We start from the raw sequence: 27,029 nt of genomic DNA, 5'->3' as shown, positions 1-27,029 counted from the left end.
AACGACAAGCAAGTGAAAAGAAAACATGTTTAAGTGACAGTAAGAACACATGGGTATAAAACAGCTTTTCAGAGCGTTACAGGAAGTTTGTTATGCTAAAAGTTGATATGAGTACTTAATCTATTTGCATTTGCGATCTTTTTTATCTGTCTGTGATGTTGTATGCTCTTCTATTTTGCATTATTGGTCTTTACAGTGCATGCTAGCAGGGTAATATGTGTGAATCTTGATGATACACCATTCCAATTACGAGAAATGAATTAGCGATTTTTACATTTTCACAATTAGTCACAATTTTTTCTCAACTTAAATGACTTTCATACTGATACTGTAGCTGCCAAGTTCGTATGTCAAGATGCAACAGTTTGTTATGGATGTTTTCTTGTTGTTGCGGTTGTTGTTATTTTGTTTTTGTTTGTCACCAACTGTGATGTCCAGTCCAGTCTCGTGAAAAGAAAAAAAAAATGCCCATGGTGGCAGTTTTTCAAAACAATATTGCATTTTATGTGTATCACTGCAGTTCCCAAGTGAAATGGCATGTTTAGTTTTCACTGTAACAAACGAACGTGACACAGTTCACTGGTTCCTACGGTTTAAAACGCTAGATGTTATACAGATTCATCTACTGGGCATGCACACATCAATAATGCATAAGTCTTGTCACAATGTACAACAATAATTACTGTTTTTGCATTATTGTAAGTGGTTGGTGTAGTTGTTAATAAAACACTAATAGGTGTTAAAACTAACTAAATCTATTAGGTAGAAGATTACATTTATTGTTAGCTTCTGGTTTTAATGGTATCCCCTCTAGCCACTACCGGTTCCTACAGACATATCGCGGCAATGAAATTTCAAGTGAGTGACGCTAAAAGTTTAATTCTCTATTGACTGCGAAATGAAGAAAACAGATCCCCTACACTAAACCCTTCCAACAGTGTGAGCAAAAAGCAAGTGTGAGATTCTAACTACACCGAAACAACCATGACATTTCAACGTTTTCTACACTACACTCTGAGGTCATGTGTTCAGTGTTCACATATTTTAACATACACACTACTGTTTATATTTTTTTTTCATGTCTTATGCTCACCAATGCTGAACTTATATGCAAACAGTATTGACAACCACTACCGTTTTCTATATTTTAGTATATTTAAAATGTGATTTATTGCTGAATTTTCACCAGCCATTAGTTTTGTTCCATGATCCTTCAGAATCAATTTAATATGCAGATGTTATGCTTCAAAAACATTTCTCATTATTGTGCTGCTTAATATTTTTGTAGAAACCATGATACATACAATGTGGTCAAAGTTGTTTTGAGAGTTTCTTTGTCTTAAGATGAGAAGAGTCTTTTATTATGTACAGAATTCTGTATAATCATAATTTGTGTCAAAAGGAATAAAAGTGTTGCCATTTTACTGTCGCTAGTGTTCATTTCAGCTGGAAACTGCAGTGAATTTTATGTACAGTATGTTTTTACACAATAAGACTAGGTTGGTAATGTCAGTCAGAAATCTGTCATAATAGTATAACAGATAGACACAGTAAATGCCTATTTAACCCAACAATAACATTAATACGTAACCTGTATATACATCATATTAACACTCTTGCTTTAAACTGTACTGGGTCTTAAGCTGAGCCAGAGTAATAAGTTAATGTACTGTGCGACAGTACTCAGGGACAAAAAAAAGACAAACTTAATAACATTTAATAAGTCCCAATCAAATGCAGATGGCATAGCATTGCTCATGATGAACAGTCCAGCTATGTGGCCAGCATAGGAAGGAAATGAGTAGATGGGTGTCTTCGTCTAGCTTTGTGGCCTCTGCGGGGTTTCCCTCGGCCGTTCAGCGACACAAACATCTGCCTCCCCCTGTGCTTCCAGCGCAGGGAGGCGTAGGTGTTATAGCCATTCTCTTCAATGCGCTCTTTGAACTTGCAGCTGGGACTGTATCTGACCTGCAACGAGTCAAATTAAGAGAGCAGCTTGAGTCATTACTCGAAGTGTGTTGTTGACGACATCAAAACCTATACAGTAGTTTAGTACATGCAGTGTTCATTTTTTTACATACAATACTTGTCTTTTGAAAGAAATATTCTTTCATTTTAAGTTAGTATTTCATTGTCAAACATTCATTTAAATTCAGTTTTCGTATAGATAACTAAAACGGCATCAGAAGTAATTAAATTTAGTTGACATGACAGCATTATGCTTACAAAATTCTACATTCAACTGCAAAAAGCTGACTCAAATGATCAGATCCACTCTAATTGACTTGACTAAGTAGCTGTATTTTTCTGAAATGTGTAGTAGCAAGTAAACAAGACATCCTTTTTAAGTTGTCATTATGACAAAAAAAATGGTGTGTATGTATTTCTCTGGCCAAAATATACTTGAAATATATGCTAAATATATGTTGTAAACAGTGCAACTAAATGGAAATTTATCAAATATATCAAAGTGAAAGCATAGTTTATCTACAGCTTCAAAGACAAAAATATTGACAAATGTACCTCAAATGGGAAGAAAACACATTCCCAACCTTAAATGCATTTTTCTTTTATCAAAAATATAACAGTGTTTAGAATGATATGTATTTTTTTTTTATGACTTAAGTTTATTCAAATATATTTTAAAATCTAAGGGTAAGCTGCAAAGTTAATTTCCAAAAGACAAACGTCTGGCTTGACAAGATGACAGAAATGTACTTTTATAAACAGCAGATTTTGAGCTTTAAGCCCCCAATAATTAGATTAGATCTCAGCTGTTTCGTTTTTACAGTGGCCATTTTCTTAAATAATTACATATGAATCATACATATAAGTCCAAATATGTGGTTTTCCTTTTATTGTTTAGCATATTATACCGAACAATCTTACCAAGCACACTGAACCATGTGGTAAAAACAGCATCAGAAATCTGGGAGTGAGTTATGTTCCAAACATCCTATTGTGTACCCATTACGCATTTGTATTTATCTCAACTAGCCTGTCATTGTAAATCAACCGTCACCGTCTCGCATGGGCTAAAAAAGCTTTCTGACGAATCCAAGAGAGCTCTGCCACTCTGCCACAGCTGGATAAAGCTATTAACTTGAAAGGGAACAAAAAGGATGATGACAATAACACTTAAGAGTCCTGGTCAAGGCAGCTTTAGCCTACAGTCCGATAAGATCACTGTGGAATGAGTGAATGCGACTAATAATCATTCAAAAGGGTAAGAAAAGAAGGGTGCTCAGGCCAAGGTTTGCCATGTTTACTCTGGGGATCGGAGGACAGATATAGCCATCTGTAAGCCATCTTATCATGGCTGGGTGACAGATTGCCAGGGTGAGATTTCTCAGAGAGCAGTTAAAGTGCAACATGCAATGGGGCGTCTTCATTAAACAAGTCACAAACAACTGTCTGCTGGCACGCACTAATTTCACAATAAAATGAAGTGTCCAAAGATTTGGGATGTTCCGGTAAAAAAACAAATGTTAGTTCCAGGATATTTATTGGATGATAAATATCTTTAATTTGCAAAATGTTAATGCTATAAGATGTACCTACCGATCCGAAGAGCGTTCCCTTTTTGGACATAGCTAAGTACAGGCCGGTGCTGACAGATTTGATGGCGACAACTCCCACACTGACAGATCGGATTTCCATCAGACCTGAGGAGGGGAAAAAAGGAACAGAAGTCTGGTTTAGAAAGGGCGAGTTTCTTTATCAAAAGCCACTCTATCATTGCTGATTAGAAAACCAGGCACCCATATGCTCAAGGGATGTTTTTTTTTCTCCCAGGACAAGAAAAAACAGGACACACTACAATAGGCCAGTTTCAATGATGCTCTTTGTGAATCCACCAAGAACAACCTAGATTTCCAGACACGGTTTTCCTTGGAACTTATGTGGCACTTATGAACGAAAGTGTAGAAAACAACATTATTGCATTAATATTATGGACAACGTTGGGAATAAAAGTTTCTAATGAAGAACACACATGTGCTGCGCCTTGTTTACAACCAGAGGAATGCACATGCATGCATCGCTGTAATCCCATGTACAATTACAAGCATTGAACACTGACAAGGAAGCGAATAAATTGTTGTATTTTTTTTATTATTATTTTTTCATTTCGCTCAAAAAGTGTTCTCATTTCATAAAATTACAGTTGAACCACTAATGTCACATGGACTATTTTAACAATGTCCTTACTACTCTTTTGGGCCTTATATGTGGAAGATCTGTTACTGTCTATGCAGGGTCAGAAAGCTCTCAAATTTCATAAAAAATTACTTAATTGGTATTATCAAGTTGAACGAAGGTCTTATGGGTTTGGAACAACATAAAGGTGATTAATGACAGAATAAAAAAAAAATTCAATCTATCGAGAAAACAGTTATTTTAGAAGTGTGGAATTTCGTACACATTCACACACTCATACGATGTAATTCATGAGATTTGTATAAATAAATAACCTAACCACAAAACTGACCCTTCAGTTGAGCATACAGTATGTCAATGAATTTGCGCATATTTTACGAATTGGTGAGAAATTTAAATGGTCACAAATATTTGTGAAACTGTGTTGCTTAAAGGTTTCCTGCAGGAATTATTTTTTTTTTTTTTACTTTTTTACTTTTTTCATTTCACTCCTCTGCCTTGCATGTTTCACCCTTAAGTCAGTTTACATTGAGAAAATGTGTTACTTATCATATAAATATAATTTAATGTAATGTAGTGTTTGTTTTTATGGTGCAGTATTTATGAAAAGTAACGTCTCCCAACACTTAATTATGTCAGAAGAGTTCCATGTTCCGGAATATACCAAGAACGAATCAATGAACTCAATACTCAGAAGTCAAAAAATGCATTTCTCCTATTCGACTCTACTGAATCTAAAGCTTTTTTTTCTAATGACCTGGTAGTTCGGTTTCTGATTGATTATGTTTGGATGTCTATCATGCTAGGTTCTTCTATTGTTTTTTTTTTGCTCTAAAATGGAGGCTGGACCCTTGTCATGACAATAGAGCAGATTGTTTTGGAGATGACCTGAGATTGTCCTGTGAAAAAAAAAAAAAACATTGATTGCTTTTTGAGAGCATTCCTCTCCATTACATCACATATTTCATATTGTCTGATGTTATCTGTTGAGAGCATCCATGAGTGTTTAAGGCTCGTAAAAAGCAATTAAAAGGGGAAAAAAAGACAAAACGCTGCATGCAAACCATTTGGAGTCAGCTGGGTGCCTCTCTATAATTCTGCAAGGGGAAACGGTACAGACAAATCAGCTGTTGGCTTTGGACAAGGACTGTAAACACTGTAACACAGTGAGGTGCTGAATGAGATGTTGACTTAGTGCCAGTTGGGAAATGAACACCAAAAAAACACGGGAAGGCAGATCTGTTGAACACATGTGTTGCAGGTGTCAGACCGAAGAACTTGGGTTTGGGATTCTGGTTAACGCTTTTCAGCTGTGACTGAGTAAACCCTCGCTGTCAGGTTTGAGCAGGTGTAGCTATTTCTCAACAGCCATTCCTTCCAGTTTAAACTCATAGACTAATTATCGTCTGCAACTTTGTGACACTTCCTGGGATGAATGTACTTGTTGAATTACACGTTTTATTATGATAAAAAATACTGTGTTCTATCAAAAAGACTTGGAAAACAGAATATAAAATGTAGCGATAGAATAATACCCCTAGCTGTAAGCTATTTCTTAAGGGTTTGGAAATTAAATCACTGTGACTGATAAAACAGAATATACTGCAGCGATTTAATGTTACTATATAACAAACTTATATCATTCACTATTGTTCATATGTATTTTGTTGGTAACCCTAAAAGCAAAAAGCAATTTTGTCATTTTATTTATTTAAATGCTTTTTATAATATATGTATTATTACTTTGGCTTTTTAAAATGTATTTAGATTTTCATTACATTTATGCATTTGGCAGATGCATGTATCCAAATTAACTAACAATGAATTCAATAAAGCATCTGTCAAATGTAAATGTATTGCAACCTAGAAAATGCAGTAAAAGTAACAGAAAAGACTAAAATAATATATTAAAATATAAAAAATTAATAGGGAAATAAGGAAACAATACCAGGGAAACAGCTGACAGTGACATGAAATATTTTTCTTGTAAAAGGACATATGTAAATTAAGTAATGTCTTTCTTCATTAACTTAAGTGAATAATGTAGCTCTTCATCATGAAGATGCGCTGATGGATCACTCGGTTACACAGCTGTGACCTCATTCAATGATGTCTGTCCTTTGAAGGCCAATATGTTATTTACTTGCCATGTTTACAGCATGATAGCTTTGGTGACAGACACGTGCAAATAGCTCATAAGACATCCAGCCAGTCTCCCAGATGATTGGAGCTCACATTGAGTTTATGAGCAATGGTCCAGTCAAATGAAAAGCACCAGTGTCTGAAATAAGTTCTTCTAATTTTCAGTATTAGCTGCTCAAAGGTGTGAGTCAAGTCCAATTCAGCTTTGAAAGCCAGGAAGACTTCCTGAATAAAGAACTGGTTTTAGTGCTTTATTTAATGGGCTAAAACCTTATCTTTCTAAAAAAGAAAAAGAAAAAAAATCCCATTCTACCATCATTTGTCATCTAATTTTCATATAAATGATACATTCTTTACCATTATTTGAACTCGGTTAGTGAGAAAATCCGAAGGGTAGTTGGTGCGGATTTATCTAGGTGAAATTATTCAAGTTCTTGACGCATGACCACACACCTATAAAGGCCAGTTAGACCTTTATTAATCTTTATTCCCTTTTGAAAATGTCCTCTATTGTGTCTTAAGCTCATGGTCTCTGGAGTGCTCGAGGAATTAAAATTTTCATTAAAAAAACTTCCAACAAAACCTAAAACTTTGAAGTGTGACCATTTTAGCCCAAATCTCAGCAGAATGGCTCAAATTAGATGGTTCTTTGTACTGATTCAACACATACAGCTACATGGACCTACAGTACAGTGGAGTAATGTGAATGGATAAACCATTTAGAATACACGCCATTATGCTTCTAGTTGGTAGTAGTTTTTAAATATTAACCCTCCTGTTGTGTTCCAGTCATTGTAACAATGAGAAGATTTTCTTTTCCCCAAAAGGCTAGCTTATGTTATCACATTGGACTAAAACATTGCTCACACAAGGCATGTGAAAACCTGTGTCGGGGGTTAACTTTAACCAAATTAAGTTATGGATTTTTGACTGATTTTTCAACACAGAACAAGAGTTAATGAATGAATTATTAGTAAGTAACCAATGAGTTTAGTAGGAGAATATAATATCTGAGAAACTGCATTGAGTTTGTTTTCATCACATCTTTGGCAAACTCTCTTGACCTTTGACATGTTTTGGCCAGAGCTGGCAATAAGCTGCTTGAACCATTACAAGCAAAATCCTCATTTCTACAGACTTAGTCAAGTGTAGACTACCCATTCTTCCCATCTCACATGTAACTTCTGAAAGCCCTTTGCACGGTCTTTTTTACTCTTTCACTTTTGCCTTAATCTCCCACCCTTTACTTTCTGGAAGTGAGCCCATCTTCAGATCATTCAGCCCTTTTTGACGCTGAAAGCAAATCATTTAAGAAAAAAAAGCAGGAAGGAGCTCTCAAAGCGATTCCTTTGTCAGAATTATCGTTGGGTGAGAGGAGCAGGAGGAGGAGTTGGTGGAGAATGCAGGTTGTAGATGCTGGTAATAAGGAAAGCCAGGGCGGAGGTCAGGAGGTTCCTAAAATTATGTTTCCTTCAACTGGCCCTTTGCTCCCAATAGGCCTTTGTTACCTACCTGAGATTTGGAAGCTGACAAGGTCTCATTAATGACCCGGCTTTTGTCACACAGAGCAAAGTTCCACCCACATCAATTAAAAGAGAAGGAGGGGGTCGACAGGGTGAAAGATGGAGCTAAGTTTCTCCGGCAAACCCCCTCCCTTACGTGCTTTTAAAGAGGGTCTTTAATTTCCCAGGTTGCCCCCTCCAGCAGCCCTCTCTGGCCTGTCGCCCTTTCGGGTGAAAGCCTGGGAATCTCTTGTGTCCAACTGGGTGCTTGTAGTTGATTGACGTACCTTTTCAATTTTTTCACAGTTTGCTTTCTTCCTTTAGAGGGTCCTGATGTTGTTTTTTCTCCTTTTCTTTCCTAACCCTTTTCAGATCACAACCTTTTCATGCTGGGTCCTTATTGCTGTGCCTAATGGCCGTGACCAGCACCTTTGATCAGATCAGCCTCCTTCTAGGTGCTCTTGAGCCGAATGAACTCAAGGCCTATGTGTGTGGGATGCACGTTCAGACCGTGAGCCCACCCCAGTCACCGCTGCTTTAAACAGCTTGAGTTTCAAGTGTGCAGGAAACCTCTCTGCCCAACTTTTGGACCATATTATACACAAAATCGTATTTTCACCAAATGCTGGTGCCCAGGGGAAAAAGGTTATCATCTGATGGTCAGTCTTGGGGAAGTTATTTTTAAACAAAATGCATTAAAATACTGCGTTACTCCACAGAAAAGTAACTAATTGTGTTACTTAATTACTTTTTGTGAAGTGTTATGTTACTTTTACAGTACGATTTGTCACCTGAGCTGGAATGCTTATTTACAAAATGTTTACTTGCATTCCTTATTTGAATAAGTAACTCAAGTAAAAGTAAACTTGTAAATTTAAAAGTAATGCATTACTTTACTAGTTACTTGAAAAAGTATTCTGATTACGTAACTGTAATTAAAAATAAAATAAAACTCAACAAATGGTGGCAGATGTGTAGAATTATCTATAAATGAATATACTGTATATGCTACCGGTCAAAAGTTTGGTGTAATTTTTCAAAACAATTTTATGTCCGTTATGCGATACTATATTTATATATATTTATACAGTAAAATATTGTAAAATATTATTATGATTTCAAATAGCTGTTCTCTATCTCAATATATATTTTAAAATATAGTTTATTCTTGTGATGGAAAATCGCAATTTTCATCAGTTTTACATGATCCTTCAGAAATCATCTAATATGCTGATTTGGTGCTCAAAAATGAATTTGCATTTTTTATTATAAAAAATAAAACAGTTGTGATGCTTAATATTATATTGGAAACAATTATACATTTTGTTTTTTAAACAACAATTTAATAATTGTTTAATATTTTGTTCTCTATATGATTTGGGGCCCTCTTTGGATGTAAGTCTAAGGATGTTTTAGGGTTTTATTTTGGGCTCAGGCAATTTCATAATGGATTTAATCCGAAAATGAATGTTTATGGCATTTTACAACTCCTGGCATGACTGAGATGCAGCTACACATTGACAATAGGAGTGGTCAAATGACTTCACTTGTATGCATGAATGGCTTGTGCTGGTTCATTAATTTATGAGCTAATTAACAGCTGAATGATCCTGAAAATATTTCAGAGAGCAGCTGAGGAGCTCCAGCATGAGTTTCTGGACTTGCATCATAACTATATGAAGTCTCCAAAGGCTACAAGCTATGATACACATCTTCTCTACACACATAAACCTCTTTTAAATTCTAAAACGTTCCACCAACACACTGCACTACATATAATGGTTCTTTCCTAGTATACTAACATAGCTTGTCTGCACTCCAATATTTAGTGCAACTTTCCACCTTGGCTTCGTATTACTGTACAGTATATTATTCAAATATGTAAGTCTGTCTAGGCATGTCAACCTACCTGTATAGTAATGGTTCTCATGTCTTATTTACATGCCATGACACCCTACACAGCCATAAATGTAATTTATGGTTGTTATTGATGTAATAAATATGTACAGCTGAGCTGTTTATTATACCAGTTTCCAATGCTCTGTCTAAGCTGATTGTGTAGAAAAAACCTAGATATTTGAGCACTAAACTGAGTCCATCTGCATGTCAATTCATTTTAAGTATTAAACTAAATGTTACACAGTGCTGATTAATTCACAAGCACTTTTAAGTTCAACCAAACTGTTTATTTATAGAGACACATACAGTTGAACTTAGCTATATTTAATATACATGGTGGCAGCTAAAATATATGACTTGGACATTTTAGTCACACTTAAAAATGTCTGAATGTCCTGTTATTAGTTACAGAATATCAAAGTAGTTTGAAATGTCTTGTCTGGACTGTATAAAATAAAAATAAAATAATGTTTTGGGGTGAAGAAATGCAAGCAGCACATAAAATATAATGCTAAATACAGCGTTTTATTTAAAAAAAAAAAATACCATTTAGAAGCAGAACAATGGTTTGTTCAGATGTACTCGCTTGCATTTGGGTCCGTCTGGACTTTGAAAGTAGTAAAAAGGAAGGGATAAAAGAAATGAGAGTCCAAAGAAAGGACGTGGCTGAGGCGATTCTTTGCCTGGCCTGATTTCTCTCTTCGTTCCCACATTCTTGCCATCTCCAGGGGGTGGGGTGGTGTGTGTTAAACTACGCTGGCTTTGATAACATCAGTCTTTCTCATCCTATTAGTCTGCTATCCATTGCACCAGGGGCCTGCGTGTGAGGTAAACATGCTCTTTTTCACAATTAAATTGGTCGTTAAATAGATTCTTTAGCAATAATAAACCTGAACAAGATGCGCTGCGGCCTTGGTACAGTTGCTACATGAAAGCAGAAAACCATCAACAATGTTTTTTTCCAAGATATTTCCCCCCAAAAAATGATTAGACCTCCTTAAGTTTTAAATTCAAAAAGCTAACAATTAACCAAAAAAGTAACCGATATTAAAATGTATAATTTGTAGTCTAAATAAATTTGAAATAAAACACTGAAACCAATCATGGATCAAAAGTGAATTTTGGGATCTCATCTAATTAATTTAGATATTTGCTAAAGGTTAAATTTAACAGTGCTATTAAATTGCGAATTACTGGTGTTTTTAAAAATTTATAATATTAGTGATACAGATAAACTAAAAGTTTTAAATATTGGTATATAATAGATTACACACACACACACACACACTACTACTACTTTATTGAGTTATAATATGGATTGTAATATTTACATATTTCAGGCTGTATGAACAAAAGCAAATAGGAACTGCTATAGTTCATATAAAAGGTGATGAAATTTGCACCAAGTTTTAAAAATAAAATCAAATAAAAAGATTTTTGACCGTGTCACACATGTTGAAGTTAAATAACTCTGCCAAGCATTTACTGTCCGGTCTCATAAATGTCCATTGGCTGTAATGTGAAACATCTGTTTCAGACTTGCTCTTTACTTCTCACCATGTGTTTCATAGGGCTCCAGTATAATAAAGAGCATGTCATTTTCACTCAAGCTAGACTGAATGAAAGAATAAAAAAAACAATATTCTATTTTATGCACCAGAGTTGTCAGGGTTGGAAAATGACATTTATCCTTAATACTGAAACTGATCTGCAGAATTTTACGCCAAATGCCCTTAGCAGAACACTTAGCCATGAAGTTGATACTTAAAGCAATAAATATATATACTTATACCAATACAGTTGTACCAACACAAAGGATATAAAATACAGATTAAATGCATTTGGAAGCTATTTTAATTTTATATTTTAATTTTAAAATCTGTGTAATTGGAGGAACTAAGGATGCCAATATTACTAATTCTGATTATATTACTAAAGCCGATAATTTTTCATGATATGGCTGATATATGATAAGTTGCCTAAATTAATATTCTGTGCCATTTTGTTTTAATGGGTTTGATGATAAATTAATAAAAATTATTCCAAATATGAATATAGAATGGTTACATTACAAAGATTACATTTAACTGTTAATCATTAGATTATTATTTTTTTGTATAGATGAACTTTAATTGAACACTAGATGACTGCAAAAGCAATCTAAATATAAATAAATAGGGTTATAAATATGCACAATAAAACATCCAATATGGGCCAATAGTGATCAAAAAGTCTCTATATCGGCCGATAACCGATACAGTACCGATACAATGTACATCCATTGATGGCACCATCACAGAAGCCATTCATATGTTAGTTTGCCAGCAAGTGAGGTAGTGCAAATTTGAACCACAACCATCAAGGCACTTGAACTCAGTTGAGAGTCCATTATCACACTCATATGCCAGGGTTGCACACTTGGGTGATGTTCCCTCTCGCACTATTCAGAGCTGTTACAGTTTCAGGCTCATTTTGCTTTTATGGCTCACTGAATGCAAACTCTGGGGATTAGCCAGGTCCTTCAAAGGCCATTAGAGCCAGTGACAGGTATCCCATTACCCCCCGCACACAGAGAGACGGCATAGGTGAGAGGCACAGAGGCCAGAGAGGAGAGCTGGGGTCAGCTGGGGACAATGAAAGACTTAACCAGGGCCCCAAGTCTCTTTCTGTCAATTTGTATGCCTTGTCTAAATTTACAGACGGTTCTTTCTATAACTGATGGGTTCTCCTGATGTGTAGAAGTGTTTCATGTTTAGAAATGTTTGAAGATTTTTACTGAAAGGTTGAAAAACACATAAAACTATTAAAATACTGAGCACTTTGGTGTATGTTAATCTTGGATTTGTAGTCAGATTGCATGGCTTTTTTTTTTAACTTATGTTTAAGGTCCACATGAAATCAAAATGGCTAAGTTTTGATGGCTTGGGCAGAATATCCTTAAACACATCCCTCCAACCATTAGGTTCCTATGAGTGAGAGACAGAGAAGGAGGGCAAACATAAAACCAAGCCCCCTATTCAATATACTGTTTCAGTTGGAAATACGTCACTACACAAATTCCGGTTCACACAGACTTTAATATTTTACAGTTACATTTGCAGTTGCACATTTTAAGTCTGTATACATATGTACAATAACTGATCAGAGACGAACTAGCTAATTGTTTTGTGTGTATGGAATAAATGTGTTCAAAACAATTATATCAAGATTTAGAAATGCGACCTTGCTTTGGGCACTGCATGCGATAAGAGAATCTCAAAAGGCAGAGGAAGTATTTTAGTCAATTACTGTCCCAGATAAGGAGCCCACTTGCAGAGTCAATGGATTCAGGGTCAGAGGCCAAATTACATCATCAACCCCTAAAGCAAGAATGTCCCAGAATGTCCAATGTATTCCCTGTATGACCCACAAAGGGTAAGAGACACTTAAAGTCTGGCAGTTATCTGCCCACCAAAAAAATTAGCTGTGAAGTTGATGCTTATACCAAAAACGTTTTAACAAAAGAGGTATAAAGAGTATCCAAAATACAGATAATGCAAGGTGTTTTTATTGTTAGTTTTTTGAAGATGTAAATGTACACTAGATGTTGCTATCTTCATTTTATTTTAAAAACTGTATGTTTGAGGCATTATATGCACCAATATTACAAACTCTGACTAACACTGATAAGCCAAAAATCGAAAGCACAAAATAATTTTAGGACATGCATTTTTTGTGCATTAAATAATGGAGCTAATAACCAGTAATTTGATGGTACAAACATTAGTAAATTTCACTGTGTAATTCATTTAAATTTAATGAATTAAATTTAAATGTAAAATAATTGTGTTTTTGGCACTAATTCGTCACTGTGCATCTTTGGTAAAACCTGACAGAACTATTTTAATGCCATAAGACGGTTTGCAGTGGCACAAGTTATTAGTAAAACTGGTCATAACTTGCAGATGTTTGAGTAGATTTATTAACATAAGTTCAAATTAAAATGTTTTTCGCGTCAAAATTTTGCACAGAACATTCATTATTCATCTTAGTGTGATCATGCCTTTAAACTTGTTTTTTTAGAGTGTATTTTGTCTTTCTGCACTGGCATATTTCACTTGTTTTTACACTTAAAACAAGTAGAAAAAAATTGTCAGTGGAATAAGATCAAATTATCTGAATATGTTTTTATTAGGGATGGTAAGCGATTAGAATTTTTAATCGAATTAATTACATGATGTGGTGATTAATTAATCTACATAATCGCACATCAAACTTGGAGAAATTACTCTGAAAAGAAAATGTAAAGTAATTGTTGTGTAAAGCATCAAACAAAGATTACAAAAATTAGGTATAGCAAGAAATATTTTTTTTGATAAAATGTATTAAATATAGCCTACTCTTTTGGACCATATGAGTAAATGATGACAGAATTGTCATTTTGGTTGGGTGAACTATAACTTTAATAATTTATTTTCTTAGTTTTACTGTTATTACTATGAAAATATAAAATTATTTCTTTAATGAAATTATACTCTGAATAATAAACTAAAATTGCCAGTAGGTGGTGGTAAATGTCTTAAGTCATCGAGTCATTTAATAATTCACCTTACAGTAAAACAAGATAAAGAGAAGGACATGCATAATATATAAAAACTAGGGCTGGTAATTTTACATGTTAATTAGATTAATTAATTATGGGAAAAAAACTTGTTAAAATTATTCATGCACTTACCCCGCCCCAGAGCTATGTGTATCCACTGTCATTTCATATTGTCGATTAATGACTAATATAAGACAGGGCAACAACTTACTGCATGATACTGCATAGAGAATATCCCTAAAATTCAAGATATGGTGCAAAATGCCCGTTTGAAATTTTGTCTCATATCTTGAATTTTAGGGATGTTGTTGCTGTAACAACGCTGGTGGTCGCAAACTAGTGGCCAGACCTTCAACAAGACCGATATCTATTGCTCCTAAAGGCTGAATAGTACATATCTGGCTTCTTTTGCATGTGAAACTGAACCCTCAGGATGGGTCCCTTGATAGCATTTTTCCTCATTGGAAAAACTAGCAATCACCCACCCACTAAGAGTTTTAGGATGCCGGAGGGCAAGGGGTTCCTCTGCTGTGAGGATTGTGGTTAACAAAGACATGGTCTGGTGTATCTGGTCTTATGAGGTACTAAAAGGTGCGAGGTGGCACGTAAAGAAAGCAGACCCCCATAAATGGGCTTTTCTTTAATCAAGGAGAGGGTGTGCAGCAATGCCTCCAAATCAGACATCACTTCCTTTGCCAGCAAGTGGGTAGCCATCAATGGCCTGTACGGATAGTTACAAGCAGATTCAAGGGCTATTTTGTGACTCAAGGCTTCTGTTGTTTTCTGCACCCTGCGCTATCAAAAGGCCCAGGATTAAGGCTGAGGTCATTGTTAAAATGTGGTTAATTGCACCAAGTTGCATGAGAGGAGAACCGTCCGCCTGCCAAAATGCAGATGCAGTCGTCCTGACTAAAAACAGACTTGGGGATGAGAGCATACTACCTCATCACTGAAAATACAAGAAAGGTTCATTCAAACAAAGCTGTGGTTGAACTTCTACAGAAAGTATGAGTCCACAGGGCTTCATACTTGCTGTAACACATAACAATTACCATAATCTAGTGCACAAATCAATTACATCACTCGTTTGACTTATTAGAAATACTTAACCTAAACATAGCAATGGAATTACAAAGGTTGTGCTGCGGTGACAACAGAAGAGACGGTAGTACTTGAAACATGGCCATCTAAACTTTTTAATGCTATTCTTCAGTTTGCTAACATTTCTGGCATTATTTAACATCCCAAAAGCATGTCTTAAGCAATTTTGCACTTGTATGTTGTCATCTGCTTACTTATGACCCTACACTAATTTGCGCTGCTCTTGGTTTCTTGCATTGCTCATTATGGAAATTCACTGTCTGCATATGTTTTCTTTAATTTGCGCATTTTCAGTAGATCACCCTCAGAACTTTCCACTCCCATCTGTGCTTTTATGGGATTGCGGTCTCACACTAGTTTGCCCTGTTTAGTTAATCTGGCCCAAGGAGTTCCACTTGGTCAATCCGGAGCAGGATGTTTTCCATGGCTGGAGCTCTCGTTGTGTTTCAAAGCACTGAAATGAGACGGACTGAACTGGAAGCTGACAGGCAGCACAAAGGGGCCATCAGCTTCTTGTCAGATCTGTCAAATCACTCAGCTAGTGAGAGAGGCCTTGACCTTAACACTATCCTCCATGGGGGATTTTTGGCCCATGTCCACTCAACCTTGGTCTGGAACTTTCTGATCGGAGCTGACCTGAAACTGTGAAACTGAATTCAGCAACATAGTGTTAAGACATCTCCCCATGTTTTACAGAGCTGCAGACTTTTAACAGTTGATGTTAAGTTCTATATATTACATTATTTTCAAATAAAAGCAAAACCACAAAAGATAGAATATAAAATGTAAATGTATTGTTTTAGAATTCATACAAAAAGTTTTTCTGGTTGTGGAATACGTTTAATATTAATTATATTAACTACATTGGTATTTTTGTGCTTGGACACCTGTGTGAACTTGAGAGGACCTAGCTTTACACCGCCGTGTTTAAGCTTTAAATAAGCTCAGAAAATATAAGATAGTGCTAAGAAAAGCTACAGCATCATTTGGTTTGCATATGCAACTTGATTTGATATTTCATATCAACACTCTAAAAATATTTTTCGAAAGTAAATTTTTGGATTATGTATTACAAGAAATTACCATTTCAGTCTTTCTACTTTGAAATTTACCACATATTTCTTAATCAAAAATGTTTCTAGACCATTTGTTATCAGTGTATATACATTATATGTATTTGAATCAATTTTTAGCAGTGATCAGAATGATAAAAATACTGAATGGATGTAACTGGTAAGATCAACTCTTTAGTGAAGTCAGTTATTTGTTCATGAATCGGACTACACTGGTTGCCTTGTATTTAGTTAGTTGCAATAACATTTAGGTCAAACAGAAATCAGTAAGGCATTATTGTACAGAACCTATTCATAAGATTAGGTCTGGCTATGATTAGACATGCATGAAGAATAAATACATAAACATACAGTGTGCTCTGCTATGTGTAAACCTGCGGATGAAGAATCACAAAATTGACAGACAACATACATCCTGAAAATGTTGTTTCAGCTAATTGGCCACATGGGAAACTAAACAGATCTTGAAGAGTGTGTGGGCAAAATTTACAGATCATTTAAAGTTAACTGTTTGTAAATCACAACTGGGGTGATGGGGCAATGCAAAAAGAAAAAATGTGTCAGGAAATTTACATAATCATAATTGTATCAATCTCAATAGCTTCTTAGTGATTATGCATAGTGTTTACAGATGTGGTCTGCTTGCCAAAGGTTGGTGAATGTTAGAGTGAACCAGCAAAGAAGGAGCCTACTGTGATGTATAGTAAATATTTATTATCACTTCAATTGCTGAAAACTGATTCAAGTTTAATAGCCAAATAAAATCATAGAGGCTATAAAACTATATAACAATCAACAACTACCTAATGAACACATACACACACATACATCCAGTTGGGGCAATTCCTATGTGTGCTTATGACTCATTGTGCTGAATGGACTCAATACCAATGCCCTTAAATGTCAGTTTAGGACAGCACATTTCAGCACATCATAATTACTTTTTGTATTTGGTTTGGGTGGCGAGATAAAGCTGTTTGCCCATTCAGCACATATAGTTGGCCTTCAGAGACCCATCTGAGCCATCTGTGAAGCCAGAGGAGTGGAGTCCTGAGGCGGCGGATGGTTGACCACTGACCAAGGTGGAGCCGGAGGGACGAGGGAGCCCGGTGGAGCTGGTGGGATGATGGGCCATGTTAAAGACGAGGGAGCTAGGTACCAAGACTGAGCCACTGGGTCGAAGGACTGAGGTGGAGTCCTGGGCTCGGAGGCTGGAGGCGGAGACAGGGAATCCTCATGACAAGGCTCAGCTCAGATGGTGCTGACTGAGGGTGAGCTGCGGGACTGACTGGCACCAGCGGAGATGGGGTTGAGGAACTGACTGGTCTAGGAGGAGGCGAGAAAGGGAGACAGGGAAGGAACACAGGAGGATCAGGGCTGGACAGAACCACAAGACCCCGATCTCCACTAAAATTCCCTCGGGAACGGACGATGTAGCCGGCTCACGCACTTGGTCAGATGCTGATTAGGGCTCAGGCTCCGTAGCGACGATTGGCTCAGTCGCAGTGGGCTCAGGGTCTACGTCTGGGGTGGGCTCAGGCAGTAGTTCCGTGCAGCTGGATGGCGGCTGGCTGGTCTCTGGTTTGAGAGTGAGGCTGGAGATATTCTCTTCAGCAGGGCCGACGTTGAATAGGGATCCATTATTCTCCAGCACCCACTCCAGCGAAATCCTCTCTGGGACGGTTCGCTGGTAGGCGTGCCTTACACCGCTCACTCAGGCGGATGTAATAAAAACTACAGAGCGAGTGGTCTGGGAAGTTGGTAAGGCACGCCAGATCGATAAAGTCCCAGGTGTGGTCTTCCAGCGAATCAAAAGTGAAGTTTAATTAACATTTTCAAAAGGAACAGAAAGTCCATGATCATAACAGTTGTTTTAAATATGTAAATCGTTTTATAACTATGATTATGCCAGTTGCAAATTGTGCAATACCCTTCCAAACATAAGACATTAAAAACCTTTTCATAGTTTCATATTTAAAGGGTTGGTTCATCCAAAAATTACAATAACCCTCATGTCGTTCCAAACCAGTAAGACCTGCATTTATCTTCGGAACACAGTTTAAGATATTTTAGATTTAGTCTGAGAGCTCTCTGTCCCTCCATTGAAGCTGTGTGTACGGTATTTTGTCCATGTCCAGAAAGGTAAGAAAAACATCATCAAGCTAGTCCATTTGGCATCAGAGGGTCAGTTAGAATATTTTGAAGCATCGAAAATACATTTTGGTTCGTACTTCATTCAGCATTGTCTTCTCTTCCGTGTCTGTTGTGAGAGAGTTCAAAACAAAGCAGTTTCTCATATCTAGTTCGCGAAAAAATCATTCAATGTAACCAGATCTTTTTGAACCAGTTCACCAAATCGAACTGAATCGTTTTAAACGATACGTTAATGCGTCTCCGATACGCATTAATCCACAAATGACTCTTAAACAAGTCATTATCTGGCTCGGCTCTGTGTTCATCTTCAGTTCTCTCTTCACAGCAGTTCAGTCAGTGTACTGTTTGAGTACATGAATTACTCCGGGATATTGGTTTGTTTGAACTAAGAGGGAGTGTCAGACACATTAAAAAAGTTAAAAGCTTAAGTCATTTGTGGATTAATGCGTATTGGATACGTGAACAGTTTAAAACGATTCAGTTCGATTTGGTGAACTGGTTCAAAAAGATCCGGTTACATTGAATGATTCGTTCGCGAACCGGATATGAAAACCGCTTTGCTTTGAACTCAATCACAACAGACACAGAAGAGAAGATAATGCTGAATAAAGTCTTAGTTTTTGCTATTTTTAGACCAAAATGTATTTTCGATGCTTCAAAATATTCTAAATGACCCTCTGATGTCACATGGACTACTTTGATGATGTTTTTCTTACCTTTCTGGACATGGACAATATACCGTACACACAGCTTCAATGGAGGGACTGAGAGCTCTCGGACTAAATCTAAAATATCTTAAACTGTGTTCCGAAGATAAATGGAGGTCTTACTGGTTTGGAACGACATTAGGGTGAGTTATAATAAATTTTCATTTTTGGGTGAACTAATGCTTTAAATACAATTTTATATCATGGGGTTTTATAAACCAAACATTGCCAAATCTGTTTTCACATTTACTACCTGCAAAGCACAATAAAAATGAAGTATCTCTGTTAGAAAGTACTTTAGATTATGTGATAAAAGCCATTCAGTGGTAGCCACAGGAATCCTATGGCCATGTTTTGTGACTCAGCCTTGTTTTATTGCTGTTGTTTTTTTTTTTTTACAAGTCAGCTATAAAAGACCATAAAGGCGTGCACTGGGTGTGTCACATTCTTATCGTTATAGATTTTATAAGGAGTTTCCTTAGATTTTTGGCCTGATTGGAAACTTGAGCTGGTAACACCTACGGGACTATCCTGTTCACTTTGAATTATTGACGTATCATTATAAATAGACAAATGATAAAGAGTATTAAATTAGGTCAAGAAGAAAACCTAGTGGGAGATATACAGCAGAAGCCAGCATTCTGGTGTATTTAACCCAAAATGTCAGTTTTAGATTTTAATATTACTGTAATATTACATTGACAGGCAAAGAATGTGTAAATCTCAAATTGTGATAAATGCATGCAGGGGAAATCCACAGTAGAATCCCAATGTTGTCTCTGCTGCCTTCAGGCAGATGGTTACGCAGTATCTGATCACGCACAAGCCGACGGACAGCTTTTTCCATCAGACTATCAGGCTGCTGAACACTCAGAACTGACACTTACACAGCACACCACTCTGTCCATACCATTCATCATGCACTTTAACTCGACCACTACCACAATTTTTACCAACTGGACTTCAATGTAGCATGCACTGCACTTTATTACAATAATACTTATATTTACCAACCATCTCATCTACAATTTGTGTACATTTGTGAATTATATTTGTATATTATTGTTTAATATAGTGTATATACTGTACATAAAAGTATACTGTTACTGTAAAGTGTCTAAATGTATATAACGTTATTTGTTAAACTTGTCAGTTGTATTCTGCACTGTCTTGCACTGTCTGGAGCACAGTTGCAAGCTTTTCCCTTATCCCGGCACACATGCTGTCGGTGATGTGACAATAAAAGTGATTTGATTTGATTTGAGTAGTCGCTCAGTCTCCGAGATACACTGTCTGGGTTAACATATGCTTGAAGGTGAACATGGTTTAATCAAAAGGTCAATTCAGAGCAACTACAATTTCAAGAGGGTGTTTTAATTCACCGCTGCCTAGAGCCTGAACCCAGTCACAATGAGAGCAAGTCTGTCTGTCTGTTTAATTTCGCCACAGAGCCAAGAGAGGTGGTGAACTGTGTTGGCTTTGGCAGATGTTAGTCAGCATATGGTACTGCATGAGTTAGCCAAGCTGTGGGTTCCCAACTGATCTAATTAATACTTGTTTTACATCCCTCACAAAAAGTTATAATAATAATAACAGTGCTAATGACTTCTCATTCAGGAAAAAATGGCCTTGGGTCAACTTTCTGCAAACATTTGCCTAGTGAAGATGAGAGAATCTGAGCAATACCTACTGAACTGTGAGACTGCCTGTCAGTTATTGCACCACTGAGTATACAGAGTGCTCAACCTTTAAATGTAAATATATATATTGCATTAGTTGAGTCATCGCAAGAGTAGGCAACATTTTATGATGTTATCTTTGGCCATTTTTGTGATCTCATCAGAGATCACTAGAATCAAACTGACATTTTGTGTGACAAATAAGTTTACATGTGCTTTAAAAGTTTGATTTCTGTCTGGCAAAATAAATAATTTGTAATTTAAAAGGCCACACAAGCGTTTCAATGTAAATTAAATTATGCCAGTTGGATTTTGCGAAGTTGTGCTAATAGACCTAGATAATGCAAAGCTCATCTTCGATTATATAAACACTAATTATACTATGGGTGACTTTGGAATGCTGCGCTTGAAAAGAAGGAGGTGTTTAATCCTCAAATATTTGAATACACATTGTCATGTATATGCAAAACCTGCTGTAAAGGTGCAACGTTTTGTGGGCAAAATGGTCTATTTTCAGTAGTGTAGTGTTGTGTGAAGAACAGATTACACAGAAGCCACTTTCAAACCAAGCTGCCTTACATTGGTCAGTGTTGCGAATTCAACCAACTTGTTACAAAATCTGCATGGCAAAATCTTTCACCCTTATATAAAATTCCTGATCGCATGGATTCGCAGCAGAAATTTGGTGAACAACAGAGATGTTACCAAATGTTAACTGTGAATGCAAATGCACATCATGACTAGATAGAACATTATAAGCTTTTAAGTAAAATTCACCAGGCCTACCTGATTTTCTAAAAGGCAGGTAGGTATTTTAGTTGGAGTGGGATTAACGCTGCACATAACTAATTATGGTGTGTCTTTTCATCCATTCATGACATTAAAACTGGCCTTTGGAAAGAGAATAGTCTAGAAAAATTGGGGCATTTTAGCTCTGCATCTCTCAGAGTGTGTGCCAGTTTCTGCTTTTTATTTTTTTCACCTTCTCTGGGCCGAAAACACCTGGCAAGAGACGGATTTTGAGCATTTTATAACTATTCTCTGAACCACTGTCCGTCGGAAGGATTAAAAAGGCAGGATTTGTAGGACTTTTTTTCCTGGCACCAAAATCTCCAAGAGGCCCCCACAGGCTAAATGTAAGCAACATTCCCAGACTTTCCCGAAGCGTCTGGAATCACCTAGTACCCATGTGCCCTTACCACTTAAACTGTCACAGACCGGGAGCTTCACTACTACTACACACTTATAAAATGTCCTTAGTAGAGTACATTCCTTCTCTCACTCTTTAACACATCTTTTGATCAGGAACCTAAGAACTTTACTGCCTCATATCATTTCATATCACACTTCTGGAGTACATTCCATTTTCTAAATTCAGCTGTTGATAATTCTTCAAAATTCTCACACTGTAAAGTATTTGACCATAAATTATAACACGTCGACATAAATATTACACTGTGAATTTATTTTCACCTCCCATGATTCTACAGCAGTTTATGTGCCAGCATTCAGTCGGGCACAATCTCTCTTCTGTGGCCTCTAGGCGTCTATGAACTGACAGTCTCTCTTTTTGAAATATGTTTTAAATAATTCCACAATATATTCAGAATGGGTGGATGATTTTCTTCCCATGACTCTGGTCCAAGCTCAACACACCTATGAAATCACTGCAAGGGAAAACAGTAACATCTAAAGCAAGATGCAGAAAAGTGAGGGGAAACTTGGTAAACATGACACATCTCTTGAAAATACAGCTGAAATGGAAGAAGGAGAGCGAAAGAAAATGGGAGATGGAAGAAAAGGCCTGGCAAACTGCAAAATGGCAATATTTTAGCAAAAGTGACTTTTCTGATTATGCCTGTCGCATGACTTTATTTCCTTAAGCGCAGTGTTGTTGCCTGGACTCAAGTCAAGCATTTGATGTTCTTAACCACATACGCCCTAGACTTCAACAGTGCTCTTTTTAAAGCCAAATGTTAAGGGGAAAAAAGAGCTAAGTTTTTGGTTTTGTCAGCCAGCAAGTACCTGCAATTCAAAAACTATAAAAGAAAATAACCTTGCCTAAGACAAGAATGGACAGAAACATTAGGCTAAGATTGATATACTTTCTCACTCAACACCCATCAAGTGGTGGTTAATGGTTACAGTCTTTACCTTTGAAGTATGAGATTTCCATTTTTCTTTATACTCATAATTTCTTGTCCATGAATTTTGGAGAAAATTAGTTAAACTACTAGTTGTATTTGTAGACTACATTACTATAATTGTTACATATTATAAAAACATATTTGGAGAAAACTGAGAAAACAGCTTCACTTTAGCAAAACGCTAAATGTTATATTAGGTTTGGTACTCACATGGGTCTCCACAAAGTTTGGTTGGTTAGCTTTTGTTATGGTTTGCCTCTAACTTTAATAAATAAATAAATTTATTTATTTATTTTTTATTTTTTATTGTCTGCTCCCAACATCAAGCTCATGCAACAGCAGCATAGTTGCTAGTGAAGGGATTTGGGACTGTGTCCGTTTTTGCAGTGCTATTAGCCATTAAGCACTGTCAGGACCTGACAGGCACTACTACAACCTTACACTTAAAATCATAGTCAAATAAGCGTGTCTAGTTTGCATTATGCTGCTGTTAACTGTGAACGATGACACCGTTATTTTTTGGAGCTGATTGACATCAATCTACTTTGAATACGGAAAACTTAAAAGTGCTGTGTTCTATTCAGCACCTGGACAAAAACAAGTTTCAGGAATAGGTGCCAAATCAAGGCTAGTTTGTGGCCAATTATGCTCTGAAATCATTTGCACAATTCTGCAAACCATTTACTCCAGGTCAGAGTCCTTAATTTTATCCTGCCAGTACTATCTAAAATTATTTTGCTTACGAAAAAACTAAAGCATTCTTCCAAACATTCTAATTGCCCATTTACAACTATATAGAGGAATAGTAAGTATAGTTTAATCGAACTCAAAAGTACCAGAAAATGTGTACTGTTCAATGCAAATATTATTCCCCCTACATCCTTTTTTACCTATCAATCTCTCTTTCAGTCCTTTGCATTGAAGCCTCTTCTCTCAGCTGTTCCAGTCTTCAGTTCACTGGGATTGATACAATATTTTCCTACCTCAATTAGCCAAGAGCCCGTTGACTAATTCTAACTGTTTTTGCACCTGAGAGTTTGGGAGCGGGAGTTGGAAAAAGTGAGAGGGAGAGTCAGTGCGGGGCTGTTTGGGCAATGCAGCAGTGCTGACGGACGCTAAGGGCTATGCAGAGGACAAGGTGGATAGCAGCAAAGCAACACTAACAAAATCAATGCAAAAAACACTTCTGATTCTGAACTTGCTGAATTATGAAAACTGTTTTTCAAAGCCCTTATTGTGAAAATCAAAATTCCTCTACTTATGTGAACCCTGGAATTAAAAAAAAAGGCAAAGAGAGAGAATACTGAGAAATTCTGCAAGGCTAGTAAATGCAGGATACCATTCTGTACAGGGGTCCCTCTTTGGTAAAAAGGACCTTAATTCAGGGAAAGGAAATGAGAGGATGGTAAGTAAATGTGCAAGCAAATTGCTTCTGAGGGCTGTACAGTTTCACCCAGCTGTACCAAGTACAAGCATCTAAACTGATCTGAGACAGCCGTGGAGAGCAGAAACTTGTAAACAAATGCAGTGCAACTGTTAAGATCTGCACAGTGGCAGAGCAGTTAAAGCAACCTGCTTGGAAAAAAAGTCTGACTCACTCTTTTTTTGCAACAACAAACACAAAACAGCCAGGGTCAACCCACTGTGATCTCCATGACCTAAACCAATTAAATCTTAAATTCAAACAAACAGAAAGCCCTGCTGAACTCTCACAGAGGAGAGTAAAACTCTCAAATAAGTGAGATCAAACTGTGAGGCAGGGGAAAGTGATTTGTAAGAAATGTCTTGTTGATTTATCACTGTAGGGTTTCTAAGAACCAAATTCATCTGCTATTTCAAAATTAAATGCTGATCAAACATCCACAATTTTCTGTAAAATATTAAAGCATCAAAGTATATACAAAACACTCAAAGAAAAAAATGAGGAAAAAGTTATACCTTTAGGGGTACAACAGCTCTCAACTGAGGCATTACACTTAAAGGAAAATATTTGTCCCTTATTTTTTCCTAAAGAGTTAATAGTAGAAACATAAAGGTACATTAATACTATGAACTATTAATTTACACCCCTTTAATAGTACCAGACCAGTGACAAGCTTTTGTACCCCTAAAGGTATAACTTTTCTGACAGTGTACAGAGGATTTTAAGATTCTACAACAAAACTTTTATGTTGATTACTTGTTGAACTTGCATGAAAATTTTACACTGTACCTAACTGCTGATTAAATTTACAGTTGTGTTTACATTTTCTGATTATAACGTAATCATTTGCTATTTATTTTTAAGTTAAATTCCCCTGCTTAACCTTACTTAAATAAAGAAGTAGGTTTCCACCTCTGAGTTAAAAAAAAAAAATTAAACAAGCAATTGAGAAAAGTGGGACATAATGTCACAAGTAAAAATTGAGAGTCACATTGAGAGATATGAAGTCGTAATTATAAGATATGACAATGCAATAAAGAGATGTAAAGTTGCAATCATGGTAGATAAAGGAACAATTACCTTTTTCTTTTTTTTCTTTTCTCTAGGGTGGAGACAGACTTCCATATTTCAGATCATAGTATTTTGCGAGCCAATATAACAGGGAAGGGCCTACATTTTCCAATTATGTGTTTTGCGTATTACAAATCCTACCTTGAAACACCTTTGTACATACTCATAAAACTCTGATCCTACGAGCAGAAGAATAAATGAGCCATAAACCACAAGTGATAAGAGAGTCAATGGAAGATCATAAAAACCAAATAATCCCCACTCCCTTCTGCAGGGACACATGAGTGGAGACAAACACTGGGCGTCTACTCACTGTCAGGGTAATTCTTCCGACGGGTGCCATCCACTTTGCCTGTCTTGTCGATGCAGAGAAAGAACTTGTTGGCGGAATAGAGGCGCCGAAGGCGGACGTCACCCTCGAGGTGGTTGTAGCTGCGCGTGTGCCGCTCCAGTGTCCACGAGCAGTTTGTGCCTTGTGCCAGCACATGAAGGGGCTCATGCCCCAGTGCAGGTGGGCAAACTCCAAGAGAGGAGCAAGCCAGAAAGAGCAGGGATAGGCATAACAAGGGAAAAGGATAAGAAGGGAGGGCTGAGCCGGCAAAGGTGAGGTCAGAGTGGAGACCAACGGTAGTAGGTGTCCATTTAAACATGATGGGTCAGACTCCCAAGGTGCACCTTGCAGAAGTAGTCGGCATGATGCTGGTATTCGCTGGGTTTTCTGCCTCACGCAGAACCCATAGGCAGAAGAATGGGAATAGAGGGTTAAAAAAATCCTAAGTAAACAATTTAAAACTCAAGTGTATCACTCTAGTCTTTTAAACAGCTGTCTGTTGGTCTTGCTCTTCAGAATGATGAATGAGAACTTTGCAATTCCATCCCAAAGAAATGTCTCAGTCTTGTTAGATTGTCCTGGAGTACCAAGGTCCCTCAGTCCAAGCTGATATAGATGTGGGATCCTGTGTCCTGTGTGATGGTTGCACCTTGCAGGGCTCTCTCCTCTCAGCCAGGGGCAGAGCAAGGTGAAATGTGAGGCTGCCTGACCTGTGCCTGTGAATGAGCTGAGTTGAATGAATCTATTTCAGTGAGAGCCTGTGTGTCTGTGTAAGAGAATGTTTCAAAAAGACTACTAAGAGAAAGAAAGTGAGAGGATAAGATAGAGGTGGCAGTGAGAGTAATCTGACGGACTCAACAAGGCAGTAAAGCTGTAAATGGGTGTCTTTCTCTCTCTCACTCCTGCTCTTTGGTGGGGTGGCTCAGTCCTTTCCTGCATTTTATTCAGGGCAGGGCTTGCATCGGGGGACTGAGAGGAGATGGGTGGGGCCTGGATTATTCATAATCACTTTGAGTGAATGTCACTCTCAATATTGTTTACCTTTTATCGTACTGTCATT

General features: G+C 36.9%; 1 protein-coding gene across 1 annotated transcript; it reads right to left on the bottom strand.

Annotated features, from left to right (window-relative positions):
• On the bottom strand, positions 1-26,885 carry LOC113075031 (fibroblast growth factor 22-like). The gene is made up of 3 exons (XM_026247746.1): positions 25,952-26,885; positions 3,562-3,665; positions 1-1,968 (listed from the first exon to the last, which is right to left on the bottom strand). The coding sequence occupies exons 1-3, from the start codon at positions 26,286-26,288 to the stop codon at positions 1,774-1,776; spliced, it is 636 nt and encodes a 211-aa protein (XP_026103531.1). The 5' UTR covers positions 26,289-26,885; the 3' UTR covers positions 1-1,773.
• Positions 26,886-27,029: the final 144 nt, after the last annotated feature.

This window comes from Carassius auratus, unplaced genomic scaffold (assembly GCF_003368295.1).
Source record: "Carassius auratus strain Wakin unplaced genomic scaffold, ASM336829v1 scaf_tig00016288, whole genome shotgun sequence".
NCBI classification, from domain to species: Eukaryota; Metazoa; Chordata; class Actinopteri; order Cypriniformes; family Cyprinidae; genus Carassius; species Carassius auratus.
The sequence above is the reverse complement of the archived record's forward strand: the minus strand, read 5'-3'. Positions and strand labels throughout refer to the sequence as shown.